At 38.7% G+C, this 27,610-nt stretch overlaps 2 protein-coding genes across 3 annotated transcripts in view; one reads left to right on the top strand and one right to left on the bottom strand.

Moving 5' to 3' along the window:
- Positions 1-429: 429 nt before the first annotated feature.
- Positions 430-27,610, top strand: part of LOC126377003 (cGMP-specific 3',5'-cyclic phosphodiesterase-like) — a 171,478-nt gene continuing 144,297 nt past the window's right edge. For both annotated transcript variants that reach the window (XM_050024579.1, XM_050024580.1), the window contains exon 1: positions 430-617. The gene's annotated coding sequence lies outside the window, so the exon portion shown is untranslated. The remainder of the gene's footprint in view (positions 618-27,610) is intronic.
- Positions 9,824-13,672, bottom strand: LOC126377129 (uncharacterized). The gene is made up of 3 exons (XM_050024807.1): positions 13,241-13,672; positions 11,691-12,732; positions 9,824-9,885 (listed from the first exon to the last, which is right to left on the bottom strand). Exons 1-2 carry the CDS (start codon positions 13,410-13,412, stop codon positions 11,696-11,698), a joined length of 1,209 nt encoding a protein of 402 aa, XP_049880764.1. The 5' UTR covers positions 13,413-13,672; the 3' UTR covers positions 9,824-9,885; positions 11,691-11,695.

Here is a 27,610-nt window from a genome sequence, read left to right as displayed (position 1 = left end):
GTATTTGTATTTTGCTCTCTTTTCGTGCAATATGTCACTTATTCCCAGGTTTGCTGGACGAAAAGTTAAAAATCAAGCCGCTCTTTGATTTGTCTAGTTTGTAAAAAGATAATATACCTATACAGGATTATAAACTTTAACTTACACTTAATACTCAACAACGCATGCGCCGGACATGCAATACAGAATTAACAAGTCATGAAGGTACCAAACTGAAGTTACAAACGAAACAATCAAGGTCGGTAACAACATCTCAGTAAAATACGCCTAATCCTTTAGGCAAATAACCACGCATTGCGTGTCCGCTCCACATAAGTCTACTTAATCTATGTAACAACCCGCTGCGTGCCTGGGCGGGCGGCAGCGGGGCGCGGGGGGCGTGATTGGCCCAGAGCTCACCTCAAACCTTCAGTCCGATCGCGACCGCGATGGCACGCGCACGTCTTACGTCCCATCGCTGACTTCCGCGCGCTAAAAGCAACCAATAAAATAAAATCGTGTGTGAAAATACCCCGGCAGTGTTTTGTTTTTGCTGCTAACCCTGTGACGTCACTGGAGCTTTGAATTTTTTGAGATTTGACCGAAGGATCTACGCAAGGAGATTTTTTTCAGAAACAGTAAGTATTAAGGTACATTGTGTTTGCTTTTAGTAAGTATTGCTTACCAAAATGTTGCTTTGTTTGCTGTTGGTAAACAGTCGTCTGGCTTCGTGATTATTGAATTTAAACAATAACATTAGAACGTCCGTGATAGTCCGGCTTCTTAGAGCTATTATGAGTCTTATGGCTTTAGTAATACAGCGACGTTTACGGTCGGTGAATCACATTTTTCACCGGATTATTGACGACGACAGGGACGCCGATTGTTTTTTCTATCCCGAAGTGTTTTCCATAAATCGGCAATGTGTAGACTCACAGGGAATAACGTTTGTCGGAATAACAAAATAAAACTGCGCCAAAAAAAAACTTGAAACGTTTGAAAAAGGAATGGAAATGACAGCTGTCACTCGTGTCATAATAAAGATAAAATAAAAATCAATCAACTCGCGACATGTGACTTTGGGTTGATAAATGTATTTATCATAGAGTGTAGGTACATTTATTTGATCACCAGTTATGTATTGCTAGCTAATAGTTTGAGTAACAAGCTGAATATACAAAGGAAATATCAATTTGTTCATTGTTATTATGAGACAAGGCATACATATCACGCGTTCCCATTGGGGTAGGCAGGGACCACGGAATTCCGCAAATACAATGGTTTGTAAATATCGTGGTTCCGAAATACCACGATATTGACACACCACTTATGCTTCTTAAACTCTCAACCAAAGTCATGCATGCGCACTGTTTTAAACGACCTGATCCTGAGGTCCCGGGTTCCATTCCCGGTGGGGAAATATTACAAAAATTACTTTGTGGTCCCTAGTTTGGTTAGGAAATTACTGGCTGATCACCTGATTGTCCGAAAGTAAGATGGTCCGTGCTTCAGAAGGCACGTTAAGCCATTGGTCCCGGTTACTACTTACTGGTGTAAGTAAGTAGTCGTTATATGAGCCATGTCAGGGGTCTTTGGCGGCTCAATAGTAACCCTGACACCAGGGTTGATGAGGTCGGTACTCCACCTCACAACTCACACGTTAGAAGAAGACTGTTTTAAAGTACAACAATACAATGACAAAATTTACCTACTTATGGTAGGTATGTTGCTTAAGTTATAAAATACCTACTTTTTTATTTTTTGATCGTAGACGAGTTGATAACCAGTATCATTGATGTATATGGTGCTGATTTCAGTACAGACCATATAATTTTGTTAGTTATACCTGTCATTTTCTTATCCGCATATAGAAAAGGAAAGGGACGGGTAATCGACAGGCATAAAATTTATAGAACACACCAATTGGATTTTGGAAGATTGGCTCACGTGAAAGTTAGGCACCTTACCCGACAGAATCAAGTTGACAGCACACGTCAAACGGTTTGTATACTATCGAGATGTCTTTTTGATTCGCCCGGGCTATTCATTCATTCGTTCATTCATTTTAAAAATTAACAGTTGTCAATCATACGTTCCTTTTCGGCGGATAAGAAAATGACAATAAAATTGGGAGGTGTCTGCTGGAATCGGGCCAATATGTTACTATTGTGCACGTATTCCTTAGAATAGTTGCTAAATGGGTATCACATAGATACCAATCAATCAATTGCATGATAAATAAACAATATTGATTGTAATTTTGATAAGGGAACCTTTGGTCAACAAAAATAATATACTTATAGGTAGTTAGGAAACAGACAATAACTTAAAAAGTACACGTAATCCTCGCTTATGTAGAAATCATGTAAGCGCCTTTTTGAAAAATTACATTCTCATGTGAACATCATGTGTATGTGTGTTCTGTGTGTGTATGTGTTATGTGAGTGTGTGTGTTTACATTGTGGTGTGATTTTTGTTAACAAAACCTTGCAATAGACACGCTATTTGCTAGTTTTAATCCAGGTAAAAAATTGTGGTCCAAATTTTTTCCCGGATCACAAATTGGTTGAACGAAAACCAGGATAAATTGAAGAAAATAACATCAGAATGTGATTTTCACTACAAGGCAAAGATATAATGGACTTCAGGCGGTTTTATTGCTTACAATCCATCCAGGTAACCGTAAGAGGAATTGACACAATTTGTTTTAGAGCTGAATGGCGCGTCTGGCTTTTGATTGATCACAAAGAAATACAGATCGGCAAGATGTTTCTGAAAGAAATAAATGACTTTTTTCTCTTATATGACTGTGTTTTCATCACGTAAAAAAAAATTGCCCCGTAATGAATTGTCACGTAAAATGCCCTGATGCCGGGCAGCAGCGGTACCAGTACTGGTTGGAGCCCGAGGAAATGGATTCCGGTAGGGCTTTAGCTAGAACATCACCGATTGAGATATTGGTCGGTGTACTGCGGAACGGAAGACGATTGGGGCAACCACCGTTCTACACGCCCTATCTATGGAGTAATGAAGGCGATTACTCTACCGACAAGAGCGCAGCTCTTAAATAATGAGAGAGAGAAAAAGAAATTAACACGTACTTTACCTTATAGTGAAAACCACATTAAGCGCCTTATTGAAAAATTACATTCGCATGTCATTTTTGTTAACAAAAGTTAGTAATAATCGAGCTAGTTTCAATATAGGTAATAAATTGTTGTCTAAATCTTACCCGGAATGAAAAAAGTTGAAAGAAATCGAGGTTTGGTTGAAGAAAATCATATAAGAATATGTTTTTTGAAACAGATTGTTCCTTACGTAGTTTTTACGGTGAACTTTGGCAGCGATGTATACAGGGTGTTAATGAAATCGTAACGAATACTGAGGAGCATGATTCAGACCATGATTCTGAGTTGATATCAAGTGGATTTTTCTGTCGGAAAATTCATGAAAATTTTAGTGTTTTATAAAATTATTTTCCCTTCAATACTTTTCCGACGGAAAATTCCACTTGATATCAATTTAGAATCATAGCCTGAATCATCCATCAAAGTTTGTTATCGTCACTAAGCCGACGCCTTACCGAACCTAACCTAACCTGTATTCCACTGGCTTTCCCTTCGCGGATTGAAAGACCAGGGGTCTGTTTAATAAAACTTATAATTGTAAATTACAATGACAATTTGATGTACATTGCAGTGTGTGATCACGAATATTTTAGCAGTTTCATATTAGCCACGTAATGAACACCAAATTGTCGTTGTAATTTACAATTGTTAGTTTTATGAAACAGGCCCCAGTCAGACAGTTGCTTCCGTAAAAAACGGACCTGTCAAATATCAGGTTAGGCAAGAGGACCCTGTGAAATCGGGATATAGCCTAGGGAGATGAAAGAGCATTTAAATAAAATAGTAAGAAAGTATTTATAATTAGAGGACCCCACAGTAACAATACAAAAACATTAAGAAAAAAAAAACATTTTTTTAGTTAGTTTTATAAATGTATGGTTTGTATCATGCATATATTTAATTGGTAAACAAATTTAAATTAGGTAGGTATATTATGTTTTAAGTATGTAATTTGTGAACAGTGGTGACTCAGTCGATATGTCACGTTTTGCTCGAAAGGTCATAGGCTCGCTCTCGGGTTAGTCAAGTTTTTGAAGCTATTTTTGAATGAATAAACGTTTTATTAGAATCTTTGCAGGCCAGGAAGATGACCCATTTTTTTTTGTTTGTTAAAGTAACCTTTCATGTTAAGTACTACTATACAGGGTGTTAGTGACATCGTAACGTATACTGAGGGGGATGATTCAGACCATGATTCTGAGTTAATATCAAGTGGAATTTTCCGTCGCAAAATTCATGTTTTTTAAATTATTTTCAATTCAATACTTACATTTGCGATACCTTCCCTTTTTATCCGACTACGAATGGCTAAAACGACCAAATAGAAGGGCTATAATAGTTTTACCAGTCTATGTATGTTCCACCACAGGAACTATTAATGCGTTAGTAGATTTTAATGAATGAGTTATCAATCAATTCGTTATATAATCTGGAAAAATAATAAAGTATAGGTATCTTGATACATACATACAAACAAACACGCCTAATCCCCAGCGGGGTAAGCAGAGACTGGAATTTTGCTTCGATCTTGACGCACTTATATTGTTCCCATATTTATAATAACTTAAGAAAATTCCTAATTGAGAAAAGTTTTTACACACTGCAAAAGTTTTTCTTAAATGATAAATAGACTGTAAGTGTTGTAGATTTTGTTATTAATAGTTTTTAAGATTTTCATAGTTATTTTTTGATTAATTTTGTTTAATGTTAAGTACTTGTATTTATTATTTTTTGTATTTCTGGCTTAATTTAGTTTCTTGTTATTTTTGCTTGTTTTTTCTACAATAATAAAATATATTTGGTACTATAATATGTATAACAACTGTTTACCATAAGGTGTGCTATAAATACTTTGACTTTATTAATTTATAATTTATTGCATGTCACAAACATAATTAAGGTGGAACATAGATAGAAGGCACATGTGACGCCCTGCAAGGGCACGATTATATAAAAGAGGCGACATGAGGTGCCTTATTATAATTAACACATTAGATGCCACGTTAATTTGACCAATATTTACTGTTCAAGCCATTTCACATATACATAGTAGACGATTTCATAGATATGTACACAAAATATTTTTTTGTTTTGAAAGGTACTTTTCGAAAAATACGGTTTTTTTTAAATGCGGTCACCGGTGGGCGCCGTGGCCCATAGATTGTAAATTCATTGCAATAGGCCACGCGGATCACAGTGCCGGTCACTGCATACTCTTCACCACTTCGAAAGACGGTAAAATGGTACCGGAAACTGGCTTGTGAATTATTGCTCAATACGGCGATGGTAAACGCAATGGTTCTGTACAAAATGACAACCAAAAAAAATATTTCAGTTGTTCAATTCCGAAAAGAAATTGTGAAACATTTCGTCGAAACCGGAACGGGAAGCGAAGCTCTCGTTGCAATTTCCCGCCCAAGACGTCTAAAGCACGAGCTGAAAACCAAAGATGGGCCAGCCCGCATAACACGTAGGTGGTGTCAAGGTTGTTATAAAGCCAATACGCAAAATTTGGGCAGGAAGATTGCAAAAAATAAAACAAAAAAAGTAACCACTTTTTGTCCTGACTGTCCTTTGAAGCCACATTATTGCTTGATGTGTTTCAACAAGAAACATCGCTACTTGTAGTTATTGCACTGATTTATTATTATTATTTTGTTACACGTATTTCGATTATAATGCATAGAAAAGAATATTGTATGTTAAATTTTTTTGTTGATTTCCAAAAAAAATGTTAGAAGGTTACATTTTTTATTTCATTATTTTCAGTTAATTTTATAAGAGAATAAAGACTTTAATTAAAAGTATGATTATTTGACATTTTTGGTTTCTTATTTAATATAATTATAATAATAAATGTGACATACAAAAAAAACCAAAATTTTTCTTCTACTCACCATATTTTCGAACATAACTCAAAAACTTAGAAAAATAACTCGGAACCAAGCAGTAAGCAATGTTCCTGGGCGCCGCGCGGGTCATATTGCGTGTAAAAACGCAGTATACGCGTGACCGGCGACGCTTAGCGAACGTCCAAACATTGGTCTACCTTGCCGGTCACCGGTGACCCCCATGGCCTCATTGAAATCACATAGTGCCGGTCACCGGTGACCCCCATGGCATCTAATGTGTTAAATAAGATATTATATAAGTATCATAACATTAAGTAGGTAATTAGGTAACTAAATTATTATAATTCCTCTACACTCTACATTCATCACGTTTCATACACGAACGCCGGTATTTAATGGCTGTAAAACGACTAAATAAAATAGTTCTTTTATTTAAATGGTTTATGGACATAGATATCATTTGAAAGATTTAAAAGCCAATGAATATGAGATTCGAAACGTTATATTTTTTTCCAGAAATGAAATAAAAATAATAAAAAATAAATCGTACTTTTCAGTGCCAATTTTTTTTTGAGTTCAAGTTTTTGGAACTTATTAAAAACTAGGAATTCGTAAGATGATAACAAACATACAATCGCGCCTATGTTTCCGAACGGGTAGACAGAGGTGTTAAGTATACATATCCATTCCTCACCAGCTATGTTTCAGGACCCCGATACCGACCCCGCCGGCGTGGTCGACGATTTCCCTCAATCGGCGCTTATCGCTATCGACCCACTAGGGTCGATTAATTCTTTCAAATATTTTTCCTCTCAGACGACGCCCTGAGCCAAGGTTCGCGCCCAACTGGGCACCCTCAGGCTTGTACCGGGTGAGAGCCCAGTTAATGCCATCTGCGGCAAATAAGTCACGTCAAAAAAAAGCCAGCTATGCACCAGGGATTCGTATAAATTAATAAACATTGGTAAATCAGTTATTGTAAGTATTAAGTTTACGTAGAATCTGCGGTTGGGATTTCTACGGAAAAACACAATTATAACGTTATCGGAGCTTCGCCATTCATTGTGTGTAGGTACTTACTTTGTAATTATTTAATGGAATTTTTCCTGAAATTCCAAATTATTACAAGTTATGTATATACCTACAATTATCTTGAAAGATAGTTTAGTTTACAAGTAGATTAATAATAATCCTCCTCAGTATTCTTTACGATGTCACTAACACCCTGTATATTCTACCTTTTAAATCTTACTGTACCTCGATAAAAAATCGGCGCCTTGGATGATTCAGAGCATCATTCTGATTGTCTGGAAGAAATTGCTTTAAGCAATAAGACCGCCATTCTTCTTCTTATCGTGTGGGTTGTGAGATGAATACCAACCTAATCAACCCTGGTGTCAGGGGTTATTATTGAGCCGCCAAAGGCCCCTGACTTGACTCATGTAACAACTACATACTTATATCAGTAAGTAGTAACCGGGACCAACGGCTTAACGTGCCTTCCGAAGCACGGATCATCTTACTTTCGGACAATCAGGTGATCAGCCTGTAACGTCCTAACCAAACTAGGGATCACAAAGAGATTTTTGTGATATGTCCCCACCGGGATTCGAACCCGGGACCTCCGGATCGTGAGCCCAACGCTCAACCACTGGACCACGGAGGCCGCCATTTGCCATCTATCTAGTTAAGAGTTTTTTGTAATTATTTCTTTTTATTTTGGTGCAATAAAGTATATTTGTATTTTTGTACCGGAAAGGTATGGAAAAGGGAAATTAAAGCTCCCAACATTGTTCGTGGAATCAACACACTGAAGTGGTTCCGGTCAGGCTTTATATCCCACAGAACTACTAGTATGAAATGGCGATTAAAAACTGGAACATAGAAAAGAATAGAGATTACAAGACTCAAGTATGAAAACTCTATTCTCTTTGCTTCCTTTAGTTACAAATGAAGATACGATAAAAATCCTATTTAAAAAAAAATAGTTTTTCTTAGGAATCTAAGAAATCAGAAATCGGAATCATTTATCCAACGTAATTATCATGGAAAAACTTGTTGAAGGTAAATGTAACATTTTTGAATTTACGTCATTTCGCAAGGTGTTATGGTTGAGGAGAAAAAATGACAAGAAACTGCAACAGCAACACATCTTTTAAATCAATTAGGACATTAGAAGTTATCTAATAACTAGAGGAACGCATTTAATACTAGTATTAAATGTCTAGACATTTTTATCATTAAGTAATCATTAATCTTATAATTAGTGATTAAACGAACTTACCTATGTGAAGTTCTATCATAATTATACGAAGCGCTTCGTCCGAAGAGATTAGTATTAGTAGATATATAAACACATGTAGTTTCGCCTAAGTGATACCACTCTTGCACTAATTGTTGAGAGAAAGAAAAGGGTAGTAAATAAAAAAGGTTGAATAATAGCAGAGAATCGTGGGTAGATGTTACTTACCACACTATTTTATCGACTGTTTCTCGTCATTTAGTTTAGAGCCATATAAGATACTTACATCTTCATTATCATTGACGTACTTCTTTGTTTGTTGCGTCCCGGGTAGCGTCAGCCTTAAGGGTGGGCGGGAGTACATACTAATCTCTTCGGACGAAGCGCTTCGTATAATTATGATAGAACTTCACATAGGTAAGTTCGTTTAATCACTAATTATACTTCGCGCTTCGTCCTCTAGATTAGTATTAGTAGATATATAAACACATGTAGATTTTGAGAGCCCCTAGAGAGAAGTAGGGTCAATGATACTAGGTGCAATTATCAAGAGTTTATTTTATGATTAATTATAGGTACAAAAATAAGCAATTTGACAATCGTATCTTACACTGAGTGTAATTACTATTATAGTAGCTACAACAGTAGTAGTACAGTAATTTGATATTATTTAATTAACATTAAGGAGAATGGTTATCAATGATTGTTCGAGCTAAGGCTAGGTCAGCGTCACCAACAACCCTATTATAAAATCGAGCGAAGGTGGAGGAGTTGTGGCTCCAGCCCGCGGTGCTACGGATGGTATCCACGCTGACACCGAGCGAGTGCGCGGCGCTGGTGGCTGCGTGTCGCGTGCTGTGAGCTGTGAACACGGCTGTGTCCACCCCGCACTCGCCCAGTGTGCGTTTGATCCATCGGCTGAGTGTCTGTGTACCTACCGCGTTGTGAGCTTTTTCAGACCAATGAATAACATTTCCGATGTTCTTAGGGACTCCGTTTTACTTATATAAATCTGAAGCGTTTTCGCTGGACAGATCGACGGTTTGTCATTGAAAAAGGGCAAAAAAAGAACAGGTTGCTTACAGCCGGGCCGAGAAGTTTTTAAAATATCCGGAATTTTGATACTAATGCGATCATCAGACGTTTCTATATTTTTGACATTAATTTTGGAAATAGTTTGCAATCTATGCGCTGTTGTAAGAGCTAACAATGTAATGGTCTTTTTGGATAGCTTGCATAAATCAAGTTCTTCATTTGGGTACCAAATACTTAGATGATTAAGTACACAACTAGTATCCCAGGTGGCATTGTACTTAGGTACAGGAGGTCTAAGCCGAAATACTCCTTTAAAAAATCTATGTAAGTATTCGTCTTTTGCTAATGTAGGTCCTAAGATTAACGACAGGGCCGATCTATACGAATTTAGAGACCCATATTGGTAGCCATCAGTGAATAAATTAGTCAAAAAGGAAATTACTGTAGGAATTGTAGCTTCATACGGTTCTACGGAATGAGCTTGACAAAAAGACCACCACTTTTTGAGGCATACATCATATTGTTTGATAGAGCTTTCTGAGAGCGAGGCCATCATGATGTCTAGTGATGCTGCAGGGAGGCTTCGTCTTGATAATGCCGCCCTGATAACACTCCTGCAGCCAGGGTAAGGGACGGCAGTATCCGAGAGCTGTAATGGGATAATAAAACATTGTCTTTAGGTGTGAAAGTCACGATGTCCGATACAAGGAGAGCTTTGAACAAAGGAAACCATGCCTGTGTTTGCCACATCGGTACCACAACGATACCATAAGCTTTGTCCGAAATTATTTTTCTAAGCATTTTGAGAACCATTGAAAATGGTGGGAAGGCATAGAAAAATAAATTTGACCAACAGATGGTAAACGAATTAATAGCAACAGCGTCCGGATCCCTATGCCAGGAGATGTATTTGGCGCATTTTTTATTTATTCGACTAGCGAATAGGTCTATGTCAGGCTGACCGAATAAAGTTATTAAGTGACGAAATGCTTGATCAGATAACTCCCATTCTATATCTGGGTGCGTTTTACGTGACTCTGCATCAGCAGTGACATTGTCGCAAGACCTGATGTATGACGCGAAAATAAACAATTTACGAGCCTCGCACCACTGCCAAATCTCTTTAGTTATGTGGTTAAGATGGGGAAACTGTATACCTCCCATACGATTAATATAAGCGATGGCAGTTGTATTATCGATTCGTAGTAATATTTGGCAATTGTAAAGATTTTTCGCGAAGATCTTTAGACCGATAAAAGCAGCCAACAGTTCCAGATAATTTATATGCTGTCTCTGTTCACTACTTGACCATTGGCCACTTGCCGTTTCGTTATTGCAACACACACCCCACCCCGTTGTTGAGGCGTCAGAATATATATGTATAACATAGTTGTCGTTTCTAATGGGATGCATCGAGTGGTCAATAGAATGCAGCCACCATTGAATATCAGGTAAAAGGGTATCTGGGATATTCATGTACCTATCATAATCGTTGTGGTGTTTTAAGTTGAGAAACTTGCACCTTTCTAGGTCCTTGGTATACAGCCACCCGTATTCGATAGCTGGGCAGCTCGACACTAGTAAACCAACGAGATGGGCGAACTTCCTGATTTTGCAACGGCGTAGATGGGTAAATGTTTCTAATTCGGATTTTATGCGTAACCTTTTGTCCGAGGGTAAGCTTAAATGCATGTTGTTGGTATCTATGATCATACCTAAAAATTTACATGACATTGACGGTGTCAATACACTCTTTTCTTCATTTACAATGAATCCTAAAGAGGTAAGTAAGTTTCTAGTCGTGTCGATATTTGTCAAGCATTGTTGAAAGGACTGACCTATTAGAAGCCAGTCGTCTAAGTAAAGCGTGGAAATAAAACCTGCCTCGCGTAGGATTTTGGCTATAGGTTTCATAATCTTGGTGAAAACAAATGGTGCGGTGCTTAAACCGAACGGCATTACATTGAATTCGTACATTTTGTTATCAAAATTAAAACGAAGGTATTTTTTAGACTCATCGTGAATCTTTATTAAAAAATATGCGTCTTTAAGGTCAAGAGTAGCCATAAAACAATTTTGAGATACTAGTTTGAGAGCGGTGCGTAAGTCTTCAAGTTTAAAATGATTGGTGCTTATGAATTTATTCAATTTCTTAAGATTCAATATGAACCTCATTTTGCCGTTCGGTTTGGGTGTGAGAAAAATACTTGACAGAAATTGACCTTCACAAGGTTTACACTCAGAGATAGCTCCTATATGCAAAAGATTATCAATAGCCTCGTGGAAATGTTGTAGTTCGGACTCCGTGTATACAGGTAACATAGGAATAGAATCTTGAACAACTGGTGATGAGAATACTATTTTGTAGCCAGTGATCCAGGAAAGGATTATCTGGTCATCTGTAATATTAGCCCACTGTCTATAATAATTTGCCAGACGGCCTGCGTACTTAACTGTGTCTAGTAGCGGCGTCGTTGTGGCGCTGGTGGAGCTGCCGGCGCTGGGTGCGGCGGCGGGGGCGGCGGCGGCGGCGCGTGCGGCGGGACCGGAGGCTGCCACGGCATGCGGTAGTAGGTAGCCGGGTGCGCTCGCGGAGCTGCAGGCTCGCGGCTCCGGTAATTCGCGCCTGGTGGCCTGCGTGCCGACGCCGGAGCCTTGCGGTTTAAAGATTTTGGAGCAGATGTGTTCGTCCTTTTTGCTGTATTTTTAGCGCCTGCTACATCAAGTTTTAGTTCGACACCCGATTTTGTCACAGCCTTAGCAGACTTAATAGTTTCCAACAGATTTTCGCCAAATAAAAAGGTGTCAATTTTCGTATTGGAGAGATGCTCCTTCATATCTTTTTTAAGTACTGATAGTATGAAATTCCTCCTTGTCGCTGAATCGCCGTGTTGAATATCGCAGAGTATGCGGCTTAGGTCCATAAGTTTTTGGAGCATTTCATTATTTTTGTCCTTTGAGTTAATTTGTGTGTTGATCACATCACTGAGGCATGAAATGGCACATGCCATTTGTTTTTGTTTAGCTTCAATGCCCTTGTCACGTTTTTGTGCGGATTCTGGGATAGCGGCCTTAATCTCGGGGTTAACCTGAGGGGCGCTGATATGTAAACAATTGGCAGGAACCGGGTACTTTGCGAGTAACGATTTTCTATCGTCTTTTTTCAGGCCTTCTTGAGCTGTATGTTTGAGGCGACTAGCTAGTTCTGTACGAATGTCGCTCGCGTACTTAATCTCGGTAAATGGGTCTTCTCCTAAGATTTCCAAAATGTCCTCGTCCAATGCTGTAGGTTCTGCCGGGGGTACATTTTCAGCCACAGTGACCGTCTTCTTCGACGTCGACGGGTCATTAACTGCCGCCGTGACCAGGGATGGGGGCGCATTTGCCGTGATGTTCTCATCATCGGATTCGACAACACTGACGTCGTCTACAAATCCCTGACATGAAGAAGTTTCCGGTAACCAGTCGTCTGGACCCAGAATTGGTTGTGGGGACTCTGAAATGAGTGCCACCAGGTTAGAAAAAGGTAAGTATATTTAGGTCATTAAAATATCTACGGCATAAAAACTTAGTGTGTGTCGAGACATTCCCAGCGAATGCTCTGATTACACACTTATTACATAACGTGAATACGTTGTATGCCTTGTTTATGTAAAATTAATTTCACATAAGTAGTCCAGAATTAAATAAAGTGCACATTTATTCTTTAGAAAAGTAGGTAAGAAAGAAAAAAGTTGTTAAAATATAATTAAACTGAGAACATAATTAATATTTTCGGAATATAAATCTAAATTGAGTTTTTGATATTATTTGGGTTTTAAAATATAAAAAGCAAGTTAGTTATAGTCACTATTACACATAATGTGTGCACTGTAAAGACAAAGTGTAATATCAGTTCGACCCGATATTAATATTTTGAATGCGGTGAAATAACCCCAACGGTTATCTCGGTTGCATTCGTCTGGACATTAGGTACATAAGTAATAAATCGTATAACTACGTACCTGGTCGATGTATGGTACTGCGTACCGTTGTTTCACAAGCTGGAGAAATTTCCGAATCACTATCCGAAACACTGGTTTTTCGATGACGTATTTTTCGTTCTAATTTTTTAACTTTCCGTAGTAAAGTCTCTAAATCGTCGTCAACTTCTTTAGAACGCTTTCTTTTAGGCATTTTTAAAGTAAAAACGAACTTTTTAGCGAATTTAAATGAGCTAGTATTAAGTGTCTAGAGCGGTTGAGCACTAAATTGCGAATGACGAGAAACAGTCGATAAAATAGTGTGGTAAGTAACATCTACCCACGATTCTCTGCTATTATTCAACCTTTTTTATTTACTACCCTTTTCTTTCTCTCAACAATTAGTGCAAGAGTGGTATCACTTAGGCGAAACTACATGTGTTTATATATCTACTAATACTAATCTAGAGGACGAAGCGCGAAGTATAATAAGCTTTTTTACATAAAGTAAGCTTCACATTAAAAAATATTTTCTGACAAATTCAAAATATTAAAACCTAAACCTATTTTATACTAGATGTTGCACTGTCCCGCACCAAATTGTAATAATGTTTCCTATCCACTGGATGCCTGGAAGAAATTGCTGCTTAGCAATAAGGCCGCCAGATTGTACTGTATCTATCATCATCTGTGTTAATTTGTTTTGTATGTTGTGTGCAATAAAGTATATTAGATTTGATTTGAATATTATCTGGTAAGTGCCGATTAATGCGTTTGCGTGTCTGACACATTTTTTCCTTTCACATGGAGTTAGACGTTCATCTATCAAAATATTATTTATCTGGTTGGCACGGATCCTAAAAGCCCATGCGTTGTGATGTCGCCGTAAACAGAATAGTTTCCTGTGGGACCTCAGAGGCTGATAGACATTAGGTATTGTTCCTTTTGAGGTTTAATAATAAAAACATATTCGCTTAGTCTGGAGCAAAGATAAATATTATTCCAGATACAAACATTGCGAGGCATATGCCGCGCACGACATGTGCTGCATAGGTATGCAGCGTTTTCATATTATCTATCCATAATTATCTCGTTTAAAAATAAAATTAAGTCATTTGTAATTAATATGCAGCTTCAACATTCTGCCAAAAATATCCTTATCTTGTAATTTTAATTGTTATTTTACCTCCTACTCTCTATATGCAAAACCTTATCTCATATTTAACTGGTTTCATAATTGTATGACAACCAGCAACAATTTATTTACGTGACCAAAATTTATCTATAGTTATCCTAACTATCCGGGGCATACGTCTCACTTACTGACACACACCCACACACGCACTCTTACACACCTACTCATCCCTGTATGCAGGCTTATGAGCATTTAAACGGTTACGTTGCTTACATACAATCTCCGTTTTATAAGGGGATGATTACAAACGGAGATGGGAATTGACTTGTTACCTTCTAAGTTTTTCTTTTCATCCCTGATCAGACTTAGAATACTATTGTGTAATATTTTATTCTCAAAGAAACTTCAAGCGTGGGTTGCTGTATTCCATAACGGTCATTCTTAATCCTTTACAGTGCGGAACTTTGTAGAAGTATAAACTAAAAACAAACATTCCCATTTTTCTTTTAACTGGCGACGGTTTTTACGTCATTCTTCGTCCGGAGTAAACTGGCCCAGACTCATGAACACATTCAGGCGAGCAGACTACAAAATTATAAAATATGTAAAGTCGCCCGTGGGCTAGATATAAAGTGCGCGATTTGACACCTAACCCACTCCGTCTGCGACCGAGAGTAGATAGTAACTACGTAACCACGGAATAGTAGAAAGACGTCGGAAGGGCTAAGTGAGCGCGAAACCTACGCGAAACGCGCGCCATACAAGTTCATACGTCAACTTTGCACTCCACTCGTCCGTAAACTTTACGGCGCACTAGCTCAGTGATAGTAATAAATAATAATAATAAGAAAAAATATATATTTCCAAACCACAAAAAATAAATTACAAAGAAACTTAATTTATCTAATGAAGAATATCAGATGCCTAAACTAAGTAAACTTGATATAGGATATCAGGCCTGCACCCGAAATTTACAACGTTAATAGTATATTAAAAGGTCGTCGTATGCATTATAACCTGCAGAATTCCCTCCTTATCACAGAAAAGATTAAACATTAGTATGATCGGCAAACCTTAGTATGGTATCTTACGAAAAGCAATGATGAAATTGCAGCCTTTCACATAAATATACATTGCCGGTAAAGTGGTTATGGAATTTGAGAATCAGTAGAGCTGTCGTAGTTATCTGTTTGCAGGAGTAGTTAGTAGTAAAAGAGAGCGGGGTTGGACAGGCGATAAACGTTCCCATACGAAATGCGCGTTAGGGCCTTTCTAACTTCTTTCTTCTATTTGGAGATGGGAGATGTCAGAAGTAGTTGTCAGACATTCCAATTTGACCAATCTTACCCTGTCACCATCACCAGATGTGTCTTTGTTCACTCACTAAGTCGCCGTGGCCGCATCATCGGCGAGTTCGCCATCAATTCACATTGACACATAATATTGCGGGTTGCTCACTTGGCGCATTCTCAATAAGCATTCTCATACAAAATGCTCGTTAGGGCCTTTCCATTTTGCATGTAACAAATACTTTTACTGATACACGTTTCCTTCGAAAAATAGTCTATTAAAGTCCTCACTTAAATCTGTGAACACACAAGTAACAAATAAATAAAATAATCCCCAATGGATACAGGGTCTAACAGCCTCCGTGGTCTAGTGGTTAGAGCGTTAGGCTCACGATCTGGAGGTCCGGGTTCGATTCCCGATGGGGACATTGTCGAAATCACTTTGTGAGAAAATCCTTTGTTTGGTAAGGACTTTTCAGGCTTGAATCACCTGATTGTTCGAAAAAGTAAGATGATTCCGTGCTTCGGAAAAACACCTTCACCAACCCGCAGTGGAGGAGCGTGGTGGAGTATGCTCCATACCCCCTCCGGTTGATTGAAGGGAGGCCTGTGCCCGGCAGTGGGACGTATATAGGCAGTTTATGTATGTTATGTATGGATACAGGGAAATAAAGATTGTTTATAACCACTACGTAAATTCTGACATTTACGACCACGGACTTCCTCACACAAATTTAAGTAAACATTGTTAGGGAAAGGTCTACAAGGAAAGACGCAACACATACAGCTCGCACTGTGGTCGCTAATCTTCTATCGTGTTACCTTATTACCAACTTCATCAACCCTGGTGTCAGGGTTATCATTGAGCTGCCAAAGGCCCTTGACATGACTCATATTACAACTACGTACTTAAGTCAGTAGTAACCGGGACAACGGTGAAACGTGCCTTTCGAAGCTCGGATTATCTTACTTTCAGACAATTAGGTGATCAGACAACAATATCCTAAACAAACCAGGGCTCACAATGTATTTTTTGTGATTACGTCCTCTCCGGGATTCGAACCAGGGACCTTCTGGTGAGCCCAACGCTCAACCGCTGGATCACGGAGGCCTTTACTGATCCCTAATAAGATGGGCATAGCCACAAGTAGTATTATACAACAGTAACTTCTATCAAAATAACATTAGGCAATAGGCGAGTTTTCAACTACTCAAATCAGTAACTTTTTTCTAAACGTCAAAATACGAAATTACTATAGAATTTGTATGAAAAAGCAACCTGTGAAGTCATAGAAAAACGCGATAAAATGACGCACTGATTATTATTTTTTTCTTTATTAAAGTTCATAAATAATTTAAATAGAAAAAAGAAAACTTCTTTATTTAGTAATCAAAAATTCGTAATTTATCTTTGACCTAGGAAACTACCCAATCGAGCAGAAGTGTTCTTAGATAAAATGATTTATCTGTCTAAGGTAAGAACATTGGGATGATAAAATGTGAGATTTGACATTATCATTGATGTGTTATCATTGATCTTAAGCCTCGTAAAGATAGACCCTCTTCAGGGTTATTGTTGTTCCAAATAATTGTACTTACCTGACACATACATACCTACATAAACTCACGCCTATTTCCCACCGGGTTAAGCAGACACTATGGAATCCCATTTGCTTCGATCCTGACTCACTTCCCTTGTTTCCTCCACATTCATCAATCGTTTCATACACGCACACAGGTTCAGAGTAGATCATACTAACTTTTCTAAGGACATCTCCAATTTGGTCTATGTACGATAAGGTGCAAAAGTCCAATCAGTTTCTTGCAAAGTAATTAATTAACTGGTTGCACTTAATACCTCCTGGTTACATGTCGTTTCTGTAATAGACCAAAAACACCTACAAAAACATACATTTTATATTTATGATAACTAATACATACATACATACATAAACTCACGCCCGTAATCCCAAATGGGGTGGGCAGAGCCACAAGTAATCAAAGACAACTTGCAGCCACTGTTGATACGAAGTCCTAAGATGGATATGATGAACCTTATGGTGATAAGGGATCAGCCTATCGCCCATAACATAACTAATGGTTCATAATTTCACCACTATTTAGAAATAATTCGCTGGGGTCAGTGACTGCACTTTTGCTCTTTGATTGTACATCCTTCTAGGTCTTCCTCTGCCAGCTCTACCAACCTTCGCTTTATATAGTACTTTCGTAATCCCATTATCCTTCATCCGCTCTACGAGTCCAAACCTACTTAACATTCCCTTCTCAATCTTAGTCATTATATCGCCTTTTACAGCTCTCTCACACTGTTTGTAACGTTGATTACGTTGGAAATTGCGTAAAATTATTAAATGATGTACCTATTTATATTAAAATGCATTATTAAAATATATTCATGAGAACACATAACAAGACAAGTACCTAAACTAGACGTAATGAATGTCATTGCATAAATAAAATATGATAATAACTTACGTCACAAAATGTATCATCTTATTAAAATAATTAACGAACACCAAATACAAGGAGGCGCGTCAATCGTCGAGTTAATTACTTTTGACTCTTCATCAGCATACAATAAACTCACACCTACACTCTATCGGAGGTAGAGAAGGCAAACGTCGTGTCTTCTAAAGTAGTCAAAGAATTGGCATTTGATAGACAAGAATGGAGAATGCTACACCGACAAGATCGTGGCTTTTAGATTAATGACAATGAATTATATATTATAGGCAATAGACTCTGATTACAGTCTCACAAGAGTTCATTAAATCCACTTCAATGGTATTAAAAGTAGGTGCAAATTGGAGTTGATTCCAGCTGACATCTCCTTCTTTTATTTTAATGTAAAATTATTTATTTTTTTATCATCTGAAAAGGAAAGGGACGGGTCAATCGACAGCCTTACGTAGATCTGCCTCGAATAGCATAATGTACTTGGCAGGTTTTTTAAACGATTTCATATGCATCTTCTTCTCTTTGTGGGTTGTAATGTGGAATATCTCAGCTCATCAACCCTGGTGTCAAGGTTATTATTGAGCCGCCAAAGGCCCCTGGCATGACTCATGTAAAGACTTACTTACGTCAGTAAGAAGTAACCGGGACCTGTTGGTCCCGGTTACGTTAAGCTGTTGCTTAACGTGCTCGAAGCACGGATTATCTTACTTTTGGACAATCAGGTAATCAGCCTGTAATGTCCTAACCAAACTAGGGATCACAAAGTGATTTTTGTGATATGTCCCCACCGGGATTGAAACCCGAGGCCTCCGGATCGTGAGCCCAACGCTGAACCACTGGACCACAGAGACCGTTATATTATTATGCATAATTTTCCGCGTATTTCCCAACGGGATACAGCAGAGACTATGGAATTCCATTTGCTTCTAACCTGACATGCTTTTTGCTTCCTCTACAACCATCAAGTATTTCATACACGGTAGATCGAACCTAAAATATTTTTTTACACACACATAGCATAAGTTCGCGACTATATCTCCATTGGGGTAGTTTGAAGTACTAAATGAACTAAGATCCAAGATAAGAATGAGGAGTTTGGTGGCGCAGCGGTTAACGCGCTCGGTCTGCGATTGTTGAAGTTAAGCAACTTTCGCAAAGGCCGGTCATAGGATGGGTGACCACAAAAAAAAAAGTTTTCATCTCGAACTCCTCGTGCTTCGGAAGGCACGTTAAGCCGTTGGTCCCGGTTGCATTAGCAGTTGTTAATAACCACCAATCCGCACTGGGCCCGCGTGGTGGTTTAAGGCCCGATCTCCCTATCCATCCATAGGGAAGGCCCGTGCCCCAGCAGTGGGGACGTTAATGGGCTGGTGGTGATGATGATGATGATGAATTAAGATAAGATTCTTAGAGCTAGATTTACTTACCTACTTCCGCATTAGCATAGATAGAATAAGGAATCTTCTTCTATCGTGTGGGTTGTAAGGTGGATTACCAACCCCATCAACCATGTTGCCAGGGTTACTATTGAGCCGCGGAAGGCCCCTGATATGGCTTATTTAACGACTACATACTTACGTCAGTAAGAAGTAACCGGGACCAACGGCTTAACCTGCGTTACAAAGCACGGCTCATCTTCGTCACAATGAGGAATAATACTATGGTATTTGTATAGAAATAAGAGAGTTTGGTAGTAATATAGACACCAGGTATCTCGTTAGGACCTTCCAATTGTCCGTTGTCCTAAATCTCCGCTAATAGTTCTCCAATTATCCCGATTACCGCCCGTCTGTTTAACCGAATTGGTCGGTCGGTTCAACCGAATTGATAAATTAACAGAAGGGCACCAAATCTAATTTAGTTGCTATTTCCTCGATTGTATTCGTCAAGTTTCATCACAGTTCCATTTGGAGCAAGTTTAAGGAGTGGTTACGTACATATATGTATACCTCATCATCTCCCTAGCGTTATACTGTTCTTCACTGGGTTCGCTTACCTAACCTGAAGTTTTGACATGTCCGGTTTTTTACAGAAGCGACTGCCTGTCTGACCTTCCAACCCGCGAAGAGAAAACCAGCCCAATCCAGGTTAGGTCAAAGACCTCCGAAAATACATTTCTCGGGAATGTAGGTTTCCTCACGATGTTTTCCTTCACCGTTGAGCACGTGATAATCATTTATGATCCAAACATGAATTCGAAAAAAAATTCGACTATCATTGGTTTAGGCCAGTACTGGATTCGAACCTGTGACCTCAAAGTGAGAGGCAAGCGTTCTACAAACTGGGCTACCACGGCTCACTACACTACCACTGAGCGACATAACTAGGAACATCGCTAACGCGTATCGGAATAACCAGGACAGTTACCCGTATAAACATATAAGATCACGCCTATTCTCCGTTGGGGTAGGCAGGCACCACGGAATTTCACTTACCCCGATGCTGACACACTTCCCTTCCTCCACCACCTTCGCTTCCTCCACTCTCATCGAAGATTTCATGCATAGTCGCCAGTTTACAGTTCTCTGGACTTGAGTAGGCGCCGATATTTTTCAGTTTCATACTAAGTAATTTATTACAACTTATACTTACATATTGTAACCGAAAAAAATGTATTAATAAAAGCCAACTTCATCCACTTACCTAATAGGTAATTCCCAAAGGAGAGCGCGACATCATAATTTCATTTTCCCAAAATAGAAACACTTGGGCGATAAAAATAGGGAATGTTCCGAATTTGGTCATGGATATAGCGTCTCTAAGGACAGGAGACATCGTGGCGAATTTATGATTAACCGTTCGCTCTTAGATAGTGTTGGCAACCCAACAAATTTACTTTATTTTGTGATATTTTAATATGGCAATTTTTCTCTCTCTGCTACCAACTATATAAAAAAAAAAATCAGACAGATGCCCATATTTGTTAGTATTACAAAAACTTAAAAAACTATGTTAAACTATGACACACAAGTAAATATTTGCTTAAAAGTTGTCCCAAACACGAGGATTGTATTGATTTTTAGTAAATAAATAATATTTGATTTTTTTTTATGAGAACGACGAAATTTTGCTCCTCAATTTAATTTATAATTAATTAATAATTATCAGTAACTAGTGCGTGTTATTGAAGTAGTGCATTAGTGGACCCATAACAGTGCTACAATCCAATATAATTATACAAGTTCGGTGCACCTAGTACCGTACAGATAGGACCCTCCGGTTCCGGTTGATTGAGGAGAGGCCTGTGCCCAGCAGTGGGACATATAGTTATAGGCTATTTATGTTATGTTATTTATGTTATGCTTAGATAGGAATGTGGTTGTGTTGGAAAGCAGACGATTGAAAAGAACAAGAGGTGGACCACTCCAATATTCTCGTGTTATTTTACATGCATTATTTTGTAAGTATTATTGTATTATTCCATGTATTTGTAGCTACATTGCACACAAACACGTTTTAATATAAGTAATGTTTTTGAAAACTACTTTTCATAGTTTAAGTAAATATTATAGAATATATTCATAGTCGATGTTGTATTTGTGGGGGACATGATTTCCGTTCCACACTTAGCAGGGTCCACAGAATACAAGCACGTTCACTTTTAATCCTTGTAATGGTGCAAATAATCCAAAACGAAATTTCTTCTCAAAACCTCGATAACTCACCACTCAAACGCCCCAAAGTTACCAGATAGTTATTCTATAAGCGGAAGGGTCGAGTTTTTACGACGCCGGTACAGGGCTGGGCGAAAGGTTGCCGAATCAAAGGAAATGGACAGATAAAGCGAAAATGCATTGAAGGGCTTTATTGAGGAAAATCTTGGTTGGACATTCCATTTGTTAGGTAACAAAAAAGTTTTATATAAGTACTTACGGGGGTACAGTTGTGTGGGTGTGATGGAGTTACTACCTGGAATAGAAGAAAAAGGTTGGAAGGGCCAAGTATGAGCAAATAGTTCATACCTCAACAGTGAACTCCATTCTTCCGCAAACTTTACGACGCACGGAGTTCCGCGATAGTAGAGGTATATTATAAGGTCGTGATGTGCATTATAACCGGCAGGGCAAAAAATAAAATATTGACTATCAGGCAAGAAGATCCCTCTTTATCACAGAAAAGCTTAGTATGATCGGCTATTAACAAAATATTAAAAGTACTTAATGATAAAATTGCAAACTATCACGTATAATAGGTATACATTGCCGGTAAAATGGCTATGGAATTTCAGAAGCAGTAGAGCTATCGTACTTATCTGTTTGCAAGAGTAGCAGAAAAAGAGAGCGGGGTTGAACCAGCGACAGACGTTCTCATACAAAATGCGCGTTAGGGCCTTTCCAAACTCTTTCTTCTATTCCGTGGAGATGGGAGACGTCAGAAGTAGTTGTCAGACAGTCCAGTCTGACTAATCTTACCCTTTCATCATCACCAGATCTTCTGTCACCATGGGGGTTAAAATAGCCACATCGAAGGAATTCATCTAAGAAAGCAATATTGCAAATTGACATTTGCGCATGTAAAAGTAAAATGTCAAATAGCAATATTGCTTTCTTAGACTTTTTTTTGACGTGACTTATTGTAGATTTGCCGCAGATGGCATTAACTACTTGGCCGGACAAATGGGGAGCGCTGAAGGCTCTCACCCGGTAGCTTTCTTAGACGAATTGCTTTGATGTGGCTATTTTAACCCACCTGGTGAAAGAAGATCTGGTGATGATGGCAGGGTAAGATTGGTCAGAATCATTTCGGGTAAAAACGACCACATTTTCTTTATATGGATTAAGCTTTGGAATCGCGAAGTTGCGGGTTCGTCAAAGCACCGCTCTGGTGCCATACGAATTTTTCAAAGTGGACCTTATCTGTTCTGTAAAGCTGCCCGCTCCAACATTAAGAGTCGAGCATGTGGCATGTGTATTGTAGTACCTTCCTATATGTAGATACCTACTTTAGCGCATAATTCTAGTGCTTGTGTATCTCCACCCTCACCCCTACCACTCTAATTTAATTTCATTCCACCGCAGCTTTATATTATATTCAACGCTGCACGGATGAGACTATAATTTCATACTCCAGAACTGGAAATTGTTTAAGCAGACTAAAGGAGTTTCCCTACGACACGATGTATCTTGGTCGATATCCAAACAAATTACTGATTTGTGTACATGGTAGATGACAACTTAAATGTACTTGTCTACTTTTTTTTTCCCTGGCCTTTTTTGGTGAACTGCGGCACCCATATACCTTTATGTTTTCCAACTAAATATTAATGTAATGTGTGTATATTTTAATGTTGTAAATGTATATGTGTGTCGTAGATTTTACCTGAATAAACTTTTTTATTATTTTTTTTTTACAAATTAACGAAAAATGTCTAAAAAACTTTTGTGTACTAAATAATCTTCTTCTATTAGTTGGATTACCAATCTCAGCAACCCTGGTGTCAGGGTCATGATTGAGCCACAAAAAGCCCCTGATATGGCTCATATAACGACTATCGTTATGTACCTATTTATTTACCTCGTTATGTATCCATCAGTAAGTAGTAACCGGACCAACGGCTTAACGTGCCTTCCTAAGCACTGATCATCTTACTTTCGGACAGTCGGGTAATCAGCCTGCGCTTTCCTTACCAAATTTGTAATATGTCCCTACCAGTATTTGAACCGGGACCTCCGGATCGTGAGCCCAACGTTCAACCACTGAACCACGGAGACTGTATATAAAATAATGAACTTATGACATCGGCAAAAAGTGGTCAAACGTCTAATACTTGTGTCTTAAAATGTAGAAAAATGAAAGAAACGTTTATTAATAATAATAATAAAACACTTTATTGCACACAACTTCACAAAACATTTACAGGGTAAACTTATTCTAAGGTTTATTAATGAAGAACAACACACTACATAAAACACAATATATGTTTAACCGCATCATACGCGTATACGCGGTGCAATGTATTGTTTTTATTGTTTTTAAAATCCGCTAGATGTCGCTGTACCGATTACTACATTTTCTGCATCGCGGTGTCAAGATTTACCGGCAATATTATGACCTTCCGTTTCCATTGTATTTTTTTAGTCCCCGCGTGGTACGCATTGGTCTCTGAGACCCATCGCCAAAGACTGCGGGCACAGCAGTCCAAGGCGTTGCGCACCATCGCGGACGCGCCGAGATTCGTCCGCAACGAAGTAATTCGGAGGGACCTAAAAGTCGAGACCTTGGATGAGTTTATCTCCAGGCTCTCGACTGGGATGTTCGCGCGCGCGGACGAGTCAGATTTCGTGCACCTACGAAATCTGGCTCCATACCACGCGCGCCCCCCGGACTGGAAGCCGTATCCTCGCGAGCTGGCTGATGTGGAGGAGCTCGACGAGGATACCTACCCAGCAACGGACTGACCCAAGCCGCCGGTTTGAGGGCAACCGTCATTGTTGACGGTTTCGACCTTGCCGGCGGACTCATCGGACTGACCTCACCGGACTGACCCCGCCGGCTCGAGCTGACCTGGAAACTTCGGGTCAAGCTCGCCGGCCACCTACTATGACGAGACACGTACCGCCTGGCTGGAGTCGCTCACTGGGCCTCCCTCAACAGGGTCTCACCCGGTGGGCTGACTCGCCGGCGGTACCACCCCGGACAAAAGATTGGGCCTTCGGAGGCGCGAAACTCGCCCGCCGTGGCCCACCCCCGTGCCCCGCCCGTTTTAGCGGGCGGCGAGAGCTTCCGCACCAAAGGGGCTAAGCCCCGAGGGTGCCTCCCCGACGTCCGCTTCGCGGACGTCGAGAAGACAACAACTGGACTTTTTTTAGTACCATCTGTAAGAAATACACACTTTAATTACTTTAAATACAAATTGCGGTTGTATTATTTTTGGGATCAGCTTGTTCAATAAGACGCACAGAAAACTACATACATAATACATAAACAAAATATACAACAAAAAGCTGCAATCAAAAGTCATTAACTAATTATTCGATTTTTATTACCGATATATCCGATTGCGTCATAAGGAAGTACCCTTACATTTCCAGTGGTTAGATTTCCCTTACTTTGTTTTTTCTTTTGTTTACTGTAACTGACTTTTTCTTTTACTTTTAATGGACTTTTTAACTTCTCTAATGGAGTAGGTCTCTCTGACGCCAGGGGAGCAAAAAAAATACTTAAAAATACAGATTTGAACGCCTGAATGTATAAAAAGCTCAGTGAGGCGTGAATACTTCGTTCATCAAGCGATGAATGTACCTCTGATTATCTTACTAGGTATATTGTTCTGAGCTTATGTTACTCGTGTCTTAGGCAAGGCGCGCACTACGAGTTTTTCGCCGCGCGGCAGAAAAAAGCAGCGACATTATGTCGCACTGTAATACTGTACCAAACAGTTTTGCATTGCGCGCACTTGCCGGCAGAGCCACCGCAGCGGCGCAGTATTACAGTGCGACATTATGCCGCTGTTCTTTTCTGCCGCGCGGCGAAAAACTCGTAGTGCGCACCTGTCCTTAGGATGTATGTTAAAATGCCTTAAGCCTTTTACAATTCCGAGCGTCTAGTAAAATTCCGTAAATAACCTAAACGCAGCGTGGTAGAGTTTGCTCTATACCACCTCCGGTTGATTTAGGGCCTTTGCTCAATAGTTGGACTTATGTATTCAATACATTTAAGACTAAATTAAGGCCCAGAGGGGGTGAGGTCGACACCCGATGAGAATTGGTGCGGGGCGGAGTAATAACGTTCTATACGTAGTATTATTCCATGCCTATCTTACAAAGAAACTATGAATAAAATAGTCACTTAGACCCTGTGGTTCACTGGCTTGCTTCTCAAACGAGGAACTCCGGTTCGAACCCGGTACCGGACTTGCACTAATGAGTTATTCTAACACAGTTGCCTCGATGGCGATACAGCTCACCTATCACGTCTAACAGACGGTGAGGTTTGCGTAGTTCACTAAGGATGAATGCACTGACTACCCCAATTGGGATATAATCGTGAACTTATGTTATGTGTACGTTATGCTATCTTACATAGTTCATCAATCATACGTATCTTTGAACTTTGAAATGGGAGATAGGTACTGCAAATCGAAAATAGATATTAATATCGTTTTCATCTTCGTATCGAAGGCATTTGAGGTAAAAGGATTCGCATATCTGCGTGGGATGTTTTCGCAAATTGCCTGGGTGTACCGGATGGTGCCGATAGTAACTTAATCTTACGTAGAATGTGATAGAAACGATAAAACAATAATGGTGCTAATTCCAATACAAATTCAAATTCAAAAATATCTTTATTCAGTAGGTAACACAGTTACACTTTGAATCGTCAATTTTACATAACGAACGTCTCATCCGCCTAAAACTACTGCAGCTTCTCACAACCTGTATAGCCAATACACACCATCTATTTTTAATTTACGTTATACCTGTCATTTTCTTATTTATTTATATTATTTTAGTTTAATTGGGAAACAAACAGTCGTGTTTTATAATAGATTTATTAAATAAGCACATATAAGTAGCAAAACAGTTTCCACAGATAATTCATGCAACCTCTATGGAATTATACAATTTGTAATAAAAAAGCGAGATGTCTCTTTGATTGCCCGAGCTATTCATTCATTTTAAAATTAACAACTGTCAATCATAGTGTCTCTTTCCTTTACAGCGGACAGTAGTTTACAGTTGTTAATTTTAAAATGAATGAATTACTTTAGATTTTTAGATTTCTGTCTAAAATTGACGTGTGTTCCGTAAATTTTATGCCTGTCGAGTACTCGTCCCTTTCCTTTCCGGCGGATAAGAAAATGACAGGTATAACTTAAAATAAAATCAGATGGTGTGTACTGGAATTAACACTATTATTGTTCGTATAAAGAATACAAATACAAATATACTTTCTGGCACACAACATACAAAACATGTTTAGAAAACAGAAATAAATGGGTATAACTTAAAATAAATTACGGGAGTGTCTGCAAGAATCAGAGCCATTACGTGGAGAATTAATTTCCTCTCTTAAAATTCAACAACCTTTGCTGAAAGCACATAGTTCTGTGTCCTTTGTGGTGGTGCTTACGTTTGTGCTAAGTTAGAAAACGCTCTTTAATGAGCATTAGTTTAAATTATATACTGCATTTATTTAACCTTGCACATTCATCCCGCCCACATTGCGGTCCTATCACAATTACCATATTCTAGAATAAATACAGGGTAAGTATGAGGTGGTTTGCTGTTGCACTGTTCCGTACAAGCTTTAATTTAAATAGACAGAGTACAGAGGCGTTTTCGTGTAACTCATTTTATTAGTAAATGTTCTGAACGCTTTTTCTTAAAATTAATATAGGTAATTATAAAAAAATATGAATTTTATTTTATTTTAATTTTATTTTTGTTTTATTTGAAAATGCTATTTTTGTTCTGTATGTAACTGTTTTATTTATGGCATATAATTATCGTAAAACAAATCTAAATCATGTACTTATTATAACTTACTTACTTACTTGACTTGTTATAG

Source organism: Pectinophora gossypiella, chromosome 22 (assembly GCF_024362695.1).
Source record: "Pectinophora gossypiella chromosome 22, ilPecGoss1.1, whole genome shotgun sequence".
Classification (NCBI taxonomy): Eukaryota; Metazoa; Arthropoda; class Insecta; order Lepidoptera; family Gelechiidae; genus Pectinophora; species Pectinophora gossypiella.
Note: the sequence above shows the minus strand (reverse complement) of the source record. Positions and strands in the feature narration are given on the sequence as shown.